Below are 9,973 nucleotides of genomic sequence, written 5' to 3' on the forward strand. Positions count from 1 at the left end.
GGGGTGGGTATATTATCTGTAAATTTTTGTTCTGGAAGTGGACTTCTCCTTTAAGCTTGATTAGCATGTTGCTAGCACACTGATAGCATGTTTTATTATGTTGTTAATGTATTTACATGCCTGCAAAATGATTTAACATGTTTTTAGCACATTCCCAGCATGTTGTTAACATGTTTTTAAACATTATTAATGTTGCTGCGTACCCATTTGCATACTATCAGTCCTAAATAGTGTGCCCCAAATCGTAGAACACTGAGCTGAGTATCCCAAAGGTAACTGGATTGTTATTTTTGGTGGAAATTCACAGTGCAGATTCGATTAGAACTACAAACATGAATAAAAAAAAGTACTACAAACATGGCGGATATACAAGACTGACAGGTAAGTAGAGAAAAGTGTCTGAGAAATTAGTAATCAATATCTCTCAATATCCGCAGTATATTTCATCTGTAACAACTGCAAACTTTTCTAAAGATATGTTTAGTCATTAACTTTTAAATGCATCATCCAAACACATGAGAAGAGTTTTAAACATCTGGACATAGAAGACCCATAATCTGTCCAATACAATATGAAATGAAACAAAATATGGATGATGTTAACTGTGACAAGATAATTGACAGGACAGTTATGGTGATAGGATGCACACAACTAAGCAACAGAGTGGCCTATTAAAGATGTTATTATGACAAAGTAATATGTCCCCAAACTTGACTATGCCATTCAATTAGGGCTAGTACATTAGGACTAGTGAATTAGGAGGATGCAGCACATTATTTGTTTACTGGTAACATGTTTTAGAATGCTAATAGCATGTCGGTAGCGTGTTTTAGCTCATTTGCACATTTCTCAAAGGAGATTTTGTGAACCTCTGGGATTTTGTGAGGGAAGTGCGGAGGGTTTGTGAGTTGATGAAATCTAATTGCTAATTAAATTGAATGTAATATTAAAATAAACAAATGGGGCTGCACAATTAATTTGAAAAAAAAAAATCCAGTAACATTTAGCAAATAAAGGGCTGCATAATAATAAAATAAATTGCGCTACGTGTTTCAGAGTGACAAGCAGCACTATGTTTACTTACCCTGTTGAAAAAAAACAGCAAATGCTGGTTAGGTATGTTTTGAAGCATGGCAGTCAATAGCTGTTCATGAGCTGGTTTAAGCTGGTCCTTCATGCTCAGGACCAGCTCATAACCATCTTAAACCAGCTCATGAACAACTAAAGGACCATCTTAAACCAACAGGGTACACACATGCAGCTTATAATTTTACAATATAAATTCAAACAATAAAAATAAACAACTTACTAAAAAAGATTATTTACATGTCACGTAACTGATAACCAACATCAGAAAACCTTGCAAATTATTGAAATATTAACTTAAAATCTCAGAGGACTCTTTAAGTAAATATTATACGTCCGAGGGGTTTCATTTGATAAAAAAAAAAAAAAATTAAGAAACCCTGATCTACTGACTTCACATAGACAGAAAATGATTTAAAGAGCAGAACCTTCATTCGTTATCTTTTCATCCACAAGAAGATACTAAAGATTTTTAATTCACTGATATTGGTTGATATTGAATACTGGCTGGATGAAATCACTTAATGTCAATTAATCTTTAAAAACATGAATAATTTAATAAAATAATTTAATTTTTATAAAGGTAATCTTTAGCAAATCCCAAAATGAATATCCTTTGCAGAGCAATCAGATTACGTAGAGAGTTAGAGCCAATGGCTAACCTTGCAACTTGTGTGGACCTGAAACTGGACCAAACTGGTAAATCCACATTCACTGGTTAACTCCCCCAATTCCTCACATGACTCTGGCCTAATAGCATGTAGTATTCTGACTGGAATTATCTAACTTTACTTATACAAACTAAAAGTATCACTTTATGTATTGCACACTGCAGATTTAAGAAATAGATTGAGCATGTTACGCCATAAAATTCTGCATTCGATTAAAAAAGAAAACGATATTACCAACATGCTGCAAAGTAGGGCCATTAAAGCTAATTACTGTAAGTAAGCCATTTAGGCTGATTTATCAGAAAAATATTCACAGAGCATCTCTGTGGTGCTGTTTAAGAGTCTTTACCAGGAAAGTCTTTGATAGCTGGAGAAAGATATCTGTTAAAACAGCCTTTCAACTGCGACCAGACAAATCTACACCCTTGGGTACAACTATAGGCATCACTGACTCAGTCAGTGGCATGAGCTTGGGGCCGGACTATGTTTGTCCAATCAATGGGATTTTAAAATTCTATACTGGAACCACTAATGACATCCTTCTTTAAAGAGATTTTGTCATTTACTCAACCACACATTGTTCTAAAAACTGTATTGTACACAAGTGAATGTTGTTTTGGACCCCGGTGAATTTCATTATATGGATAACAACAGTTCTTCAAAATAAGATGGGAAGTAAGAAGGTTTGCAAAGACATAAGGGTGAGTAAATACATTAAAAAATGGGTTGGGTAACTGTACCTGCACGTTTTATTTTGATCAGCTAATAAATACAACCAGAAAGGCCAATAAATGAATTAAGTTTAAAATTAGACACTTCCATACAGCCATTGTTTCAAATTGTATGTAAACACAATATTATATTAATATCGCGTAGCAAACATTTCCTAAGTAAATATATAAATAACTCCACTGAAAGAACTCTGATTTCCTTTTTCCCTTGTTTTAAGAATACCTATTCAAGACTAACCAGAAATGTACTGCCTGCATTTAACAGATCAATGTGCAAAGTCCTTTACAGTAAGTTTACATATCTGGTTCATATCAGTCAGAATGAATGAGCGTGTTCTGGCTTTCTTCTGGATGATATGAACCATGTTGTAGAATTTCCGGTGATATGTGATTTGTTATTGCAAAACACTGATGATCAATCACTCTAGATTCTTTCCAAAGCATACAGAACAGCATAAAACACTAGTTTCCAATACAGGAATAATTTCTTCATATTACCAAATATAATCTGTTTAAAGGTGACAGCTATACATCTCAGCCGATCTTAAACAGACAAAAACATATCCTAAACCATTCAAACTGGAAACACACTCATGGCAAGCAAATGTACCACAAATCTCAACAGCCATGGTAATAATTATGTTATTGTTGAACATGGGATTCTGTTCACAGCAAATATCAAACACGAGACTGATAATATTGACTAAAGCTAGATCAAAACAATATCGTACACAAATCAACCTTACAGTGTTTATAAACATTTACACGATTATTTACCTCTCAACAGCACTGCACTTTTAGGCGTGATGCAGTACACGTATAAACACCTAACGTTAACGTTATATACATACTGTATACATGCGGTCAATTTGACACTTACCGTATCTCGGCTCAGTGGGTTTAGTGTGGAGGAAGGAAAAAAACGGGAATAGAAGAACAACCTTGGTGTAATACTGCCAAAAGAGACCGATCTGTCGATGGCAATTGTTCACAAGTATATAAAGTTCGCCTGTAACAACTGTCACCTCATAAACCTAGTGTTATTCCTGACTTGAAATCTCTGTAAAGCTGTCCTTGTTTATTTGAAACAGCCGAACTCAGAAACCGATCGACCTTTCACTTCTGTACGCGTAAATAAGGCGGAATGGTGGGAACGGTGGAGGACTGGAGCGCAACAGTTTCTCTACACGTCCACAACCTGAATATACGAATTCTACTATGGCAGAGGCAAAGCTTATGAATATTAATTAGGTCATACTGATGTTGCCTGGTAACCTTCCGGTACAGTTTAGTCACGTAACTTGATAATATTCATGAGCGAACGCTTCAGCAAATCACTCTGGGCTACTGGGAGAGCGTCAGATTGCGTCATTAATATTAATGTTTCAAGCCTGCGGCATAGTACGACTATAGTCTCCATTACACCTACAGGAGCGCCATCTGTCGAAGCGCCATAATATAATCACCACCCTATTCCAAGACTAAATTTTCTGCATTAGTTATTCGTGTTATGCCATTTAAAAACATTCGTTTTTATTTTAAACATTTTCATGAACAACAGAACACAGGCTGTCTATAAAACGGGTTGACTTTATTGCTTAGAGAATACAGCTTACAGCTTTCGCAAAGGCATGTGAATACGCTTCTCAACTACACCTTACCAGTCATCACAAGATATGAATTGACCAAACATTCACAACTCCACTTTTACACATTGCACCTGGAAAAAAATCTGCTATCAAAACATTGTACAAAGTGAGAGTTACAGAGCCTTCAGTGCGATATACACCGAAGCACTCACGTCATACAGAGAGCAAATACCATGAGCAGATTTCCGAAGCCTATCTGGTGACTGATTTTTCATAGTTTTTCTATCTTTGGTACTATGAGACAGATATTATTCTGCACATGTAAATCTTTTCCTTGGAATACTGTTCTTAACACAGGGCAGGTAAAAGCCTATCTACACATGATAATCTTAATCCTTGAACTAAAATGAACCAAAAAGCAACATCCTACATTACGAATCACATCTCTGAACTTGCTCAGCAGAACAAAGAGAAATACAGAAGCGGGGATGAACGGCTGTAAAAATCACTTTCCAAAAAATGTTCCCCAAACGTGTCTCTTTAAGCTATTTTACAAAGACAAATATAAGAGAAACACGCAAATTGCCTAAAACAGGATTCAGCGATTCAAAACACCGGCTCCTGAATTTAACCAATGACAAATAACATGGTGCACCTCACGCCACAGCCACGTCACATCCTTCCCACACACATACGGTGAAACTTATGGCAACTGCCTTCAATTAAATCAGGAACAAATGAGAAAGAAAAGAGGGATTTTCAAGAGCTAACTAGCTAACAAGTGAATCGAGGCGAACATAGCAACAAATCACAGGAGAGCACCCATGATTGCTCCTAAACCGTCAGTATGTACTTATACTGGTGATCTGGGATTTAAAAGTTTATATAGAAGAAAACACTGCAGAGGTCTCTCTCTGCTAAGGTTACAGAGGACAGAGTGTGTGTGGGAGACCATACATGTCTGTAAATATATATATTTGTCAATCTATCTGTGTGCTTCGATGAAAGCCTGCCGGGATTCACATGTCGTCCTCTTCATCTTCATCCTGGGAAGATCCGGCCTGCTGAGCGGAACTGGCTGAAGCCGCCGCTAACTGTGCCTGCTGGGCAGCCTGCTGCATCTGTAACCACTCCTGCTGTGCTAACTCAGCCTGCTGCTGCCGTGCCTGCAAAACAGCAGAATTTATCAGAAGAGCTACTTGAAATCAAAGCGTTCATGTTGTTACACAAATACAAGGCACAAACAGAGAGAAAAGCTCTTCTAGGATTTTTACCTTGGCAAATAATTCCTGTTGTTGACGGAGAAGTTCTTCCTCAGGTATGCCAAGGTTCTCTAGTCGAGAGCTGGCCTTTCTCCGTTTAAGTGCTACAGTTTTACACTCTTGCAGAACGTCTTTTACTTCTGCGATATATGACCCAAAACCTAGACTTTCAAGTGCTGAGAAAAAAAAAAATAAAAAAAATTCACTGTTGGAAATCTGTTGGAAATAAAATGCATGACCAGTGAACAAGAAATCATCATCATCATCATCATACTGTAAATCTTTATTGTAAGTGTAAAGGTCCTTGCACACAGTCTGAAATTTTCGCTTTGAAATGTTTTTTTGTATTCATCATCCTAAAAATTTGATACGCACCTTGCACACCGAGTCCGATGTGTATTAAAGAAGTTCACTTCCAAAACAAAAATTTACAGATAATTTACTCAACCATTTGTCACCCAAGATGTTCATGTCTGTCTTTCTTCAGTCGTAAAGAAATTATGCTTTTTGAGGAAAACCCTCTCCATATAGTGGACTTCTATGGTGCCCAGAGTTTAAATTTCCAAAATGCAGTTTAAATGCAGCTTCAAAGAGCTCCCAGCCAAGGAACAAGGGTCTTATCTAGCAAAACGATTGGTTATTTTCTAAAACAATTTACATTTATATACTTTTTAACCTCAAACGCTTGTCTTGTATATCAGCTCTATGTGAACTGTGCATTCCGGTTCATGACAGTTATGGTAGGTGGAAAAACTCCCATCTCATTTTCTCCTCCAACTTCAAAATCTACATCGCTGTTTTACCTTTTTTTTTTTTTTTTTTTTTTTTTGGTAAAAGGCATTTGATCGTCTTTGCATGTTCACATTGTAAACACTGTGTCGGTACTTCTGCAGTGATATAGGATGATTTTAAAGTTGGAGGAAAAAATGCGATGGGAGTTTTTCCAACATACCCTAACTGTCCTGAACAAGAATACACAGTTCACGCAGAGCTAGACAAGATGAGCATTTGAGGTTAAAAAGTATATAAATTGTCTTTTTTTTTTTGTTTGTTTTTAAGAAAATAACCAATCGTTACGCTAGATAAGACCCTTCTTCCTCGGCTGGGATCATTTAGAGCCCTTTGAAGCTGCATTTAAATTGCGTTTTGGAAGTTTAAATTTGGGGGGCCCCTGTAGAAGTCCAGCATATGGAGAGAAATCTTAAAATGTTTTCCTAAAAAAAAAAAAAAACAATTTCTTTACGACTGAAGAAAGAAAGACATGAGCATCTTGGATGACAAGGGGGGTGCATAAGTTATCTGTAAATTTTTGTTTTGAAAGTGAACGACTTTCATCCGTTGTGAAAAATTCACAAAACAATACTAAACTGAGTCAAGCCGTGTGGATGTCTTTGTTGTCCTCTTTATAAAAAGAAAACAAAGAAAGAGGAAATATGAGTCCATCCAATCCTGAGATACAGAGAGGAAGCAGAGTTCCACCTCCTTATTAAGGAGCTGCGGGATTATATCATGGACGATTCAAAGTTTACTTCAGGATGTCAGTGGCTCAGTTTGATGCTTTGCTAGCAATACTGCAGTCACATATTAAAAAGATGACCACCCATTTCTGTGTACTCAGAGAGCAAGGACCTTGTGCTGTCAGATGAAGTGGATCAATTTGTCAAATGCCACTTTGGATTTTGCCGTTCGCTTGTATGGTGGCTCTGAATTGTCAACACACTTCTCAAAATGTTCTCAACAGATGCAAAAACATGCAGAAAATCAAGATCTGAATTTTTTTTTTTTTTTTTTTTTTTTTAAATAAGGGATGAAAGTTTCAGAGGCAGTGTGTAAAAATGATTGACACATGAGGCTGCATTTTTTAATTAACATCCAAAAATTTCAGACTCAGTGTGCAATGAGCTTAACACAATCGTATCTATCCACCGTAGAGTGTCCAAAATGACTGCCAAAATACTGAATTAATCTGTAGATCAAGGGTGCTCAACCCTGGTCCTGGAGATCGACTTTCCTGCAGAGTTCAGCTTTAACCCTGACCAAACACACCTGAACCAGCTAATCTCAAGGAGCACTTGATAATTACAGACAGGTGTGTTTGATTAGGGTTGGAACTAAACTCTGCAGGAAAGCTGATCTCCAGGAACAGGGTTGGGCACCCCTGCTGTAGATTAACCAGATTAATCTGTATATTAATGGGATAGTTCACCCAAAAATGAAAATTCTGTTATTAATTACTCTCCCCATGTCGTTCCAAATCCATAAAACCTTCGGAACACAAATTAGGATATTTTAGATGAATTCTAAAATCTTTTTGACCCTGCTTAGAGAGCAACAGAACTACCATGTTCAAGGCCCAGAAAGGTAGTAAGGACATTGTTAAACTAGTCTATGTGACATCAGTGGTTCAACCTTCGTTTTATGAAGCTACAAGAACACTTTTTGTGCGCGAAGAAAACAAAACAAAAATAACTTCATTCAACAATTTCTTTTTGTCAGTGTCAGGCTTCGATGTGCATTCACAACTGTACCACCAGAAGAAACTGTTGAATAAAGTCTTTATTTTTGTTTTCCCTTGCACACAAAAAGTATTCTTGTACGTTCTTAAAATTAAGGTTGAACCACTGAAGTCACATGGAACATTTTAACGATGTCCTTACTACCTTTCTGGGCCTCGACTGTGTCAGTTGCATTGCTGTCTATGCAGGGTCAGAAAGCTCTCGGATATCATCAGAAATATCTTATTTTGCATCCCGAAGATGAACAAAGGTCTTACGGGTTTGGAATGGCAAGAGGGTGTGTAATGAATGACAAGAAGTTTCATTTTTGGGTAAGCTATACCATGAAATAGAATTCAAAACAAGACCAAACCAATCCAATCAGCACTGTGGAAACAAAAACAAAAATTGCATTGTTTTTATGTGGCTCCAAACCCGTATGACTTTTTTCCTAATGTGGAACACAAACATACTGCATAAAAAAGCTTTTGTTCGTACAATTAATAATCATTAGAGAAAAAAAAAACAACCACCACCACACACACCCCAACAGTTTTCCAAAATATCTTATTTTGTGTTCCAAAAAGAATTCAAAGCACACAGGTTTGGAGCAAGCCAAACAATTTCATTTTTTTTTAGGTGAACTCCACTTCAAACCAATCTAACCACTTAGCAAGATCTTTAGCAAGCCTTCAAGCGGAAAAGTGCCCAAAACCCCTTTAAAATTTGTCAATGGCTAGCCTGGCCACAGGAAAAATGTGTTCAAACTAGTTCTTAAGACAGTTTTAACATACTGGCAATGTTTATGCCATAGGGTGGAAGAGCAGCTAAGACCAGAAGACCAGTTTAGGCTCATTTAAGATGATTTTCATCATGAACTGTGTGAAACATTTGCCAATGACAGGGATTGGTGACTGGGGCAAACATCTAATTTTGTGCTCCTCAGAAGCAAGCAAGAAATACAGGTTTTAGACATGAAAAAACAAACTATTCTTTAACTCAAGCTTACTGTACATGCTTTGAATAAAACTCTCCGCCATTTATCCAAATTGATCAATTAGCTGTTAGTGATCTCAGTCATCAAGAAGTAACATTCTCACCGTTTATAACATGTTCTGGGGATATAGTCTTCTTCTCTGACTTATTGCAGATCTCGTTGGCCTCTGATGAGACGAGGTGAATGAACTCCGTGCAGCAGTTCACCACCAGCTCTCTGGCATCGTTCGCTACTCGCACATTGGGAAGCGTTTCTTTAATCATTTTATTGATCGCCGCCCTCGGGATCGTCAGATCATCGTCGTTGCCCGATGAAGAGGCCATGAGGGATGAGCTGCCGAGACGCTTCAGAATTTGAAGGGAATCGAAACAGGGCGAGGAACTTCAGTGGGTTGTTAAGGATGAAACACCCACAGCGACGGCTTTGTTTGGAGATTCAAATAATGTGGTCGGCTTTCTTATAGCAGATCACTAAAACGCTGTCGGAGAGAATGCATACTTTTGAATATACTTTTCAATTCAAATTGAATTCAGGGAAAGAAGATGAGTGTTTGACACAAGGAAGGGAGGATGAGAGGAGTCGGTACCTTTCGGTTGATCAGTTTACGCTGACTCTCCACATCCACACATCAGAGCTGCTGCTGCTGCTGTTCCTGTGCACGTTTCTAATCATGATTCAGCTCCGATCATTCATTCTCAAGCTGCCTGGATAAACTAACAGACGCCGCGCGCGTTCGGCTAAAGCCCGAGGCGGAATTTTTTTTAAGCATTCGAAGCTCCTAATTCATTATTTCACCCACTCGGTTAAGCTATCAACGAAATGAACCCCACAATGCAACACTTCCGGATATCCGGTGATTCTTCGGCTTGTTATTGTTTCGTGGGGTTGCTCGACACTGACGCCTACTGTATATAATGGAAATTTCGGAATTTTTGATCTCAAATCTCAAATCTTCCAAACCATTTAACTCTGTATTGTGTATATCCTGACATTTTGTACTGTATCCTAAGCACAAGATTAGGGAAAGTCACGTGGTTACATAGTTCCAAGCAGGCAGTTGCTTGAGACTTTTTGTTTGTTATGGTTTTCTTTTCTTCATTTCTTTCTTTCTTTTTTTTACTGTATATACACTACCAGTCAAA

General features: G+C 37.6%; 2 protein-coding genes across 2 annotated transcripts in view; both read right to left on the reverse strand.

Moving 5' to 3' along the window:
- gng12b (guanine nucleotide binding protein (G protein), gamma 12b) overlaps positions 1–3,702 on the reverse strand; it is a 67,314-nt gene extending 63,612 nt beyond the window's left edge. Inside the window, exon 1 of the mRNA XM_051112255.1 lies at positions 3,369–3,702. The gene's annotated coding sequence lies outside the window, so the exon portion shown is untranslated. The remainder of the gene's footprint in view (positions 1–3,368) is intronic.
- A 356-nt stretch (positions 3,703–4,058) lies between these two features.
- On the reverse strand, positions 4,059–9,691 carry dr1 (down-regulator of transcription 1). Its single transcript, XM_051112254.1, has 4 exons — positions 9,418–9,691; positions 8,935–9,309; positions 5,352–5,515; positions 4,059–5,243 (listed from the first exon to the last, which is right to left on the reverse strand). Exons 2-4 carry the CDS (start codon positions 9,152–9,154, stop codon positions 5,097–5,099), a joined length of 531 nt encoding a protein of 176 aa, XP_050968211.1. The 5' UTR covers positions 9,155–9,309; positions 9,418–9,691; the 3' UTR covers positions 4,059–5,096.
- Positions 9,692–9,973: the final 282 nt, after the last annotated feature.

Source organism: Labeo rohita, chromosome 6 (assembly GCF_022985175.1).
Source record: "Labeo rohita strain BAU-BD-2019 chromosome 6, IGBB_LRoh.1.0, whole genome shotgun sequence".
In the NCBI taxonomy this organism is placed as follows: domain Eukaryota; kingdom Metazoa; phylum Chordata; class Actinopteri; order Cypriniformes; family Cyprinidae; genus Labeo; species Labeo rohita.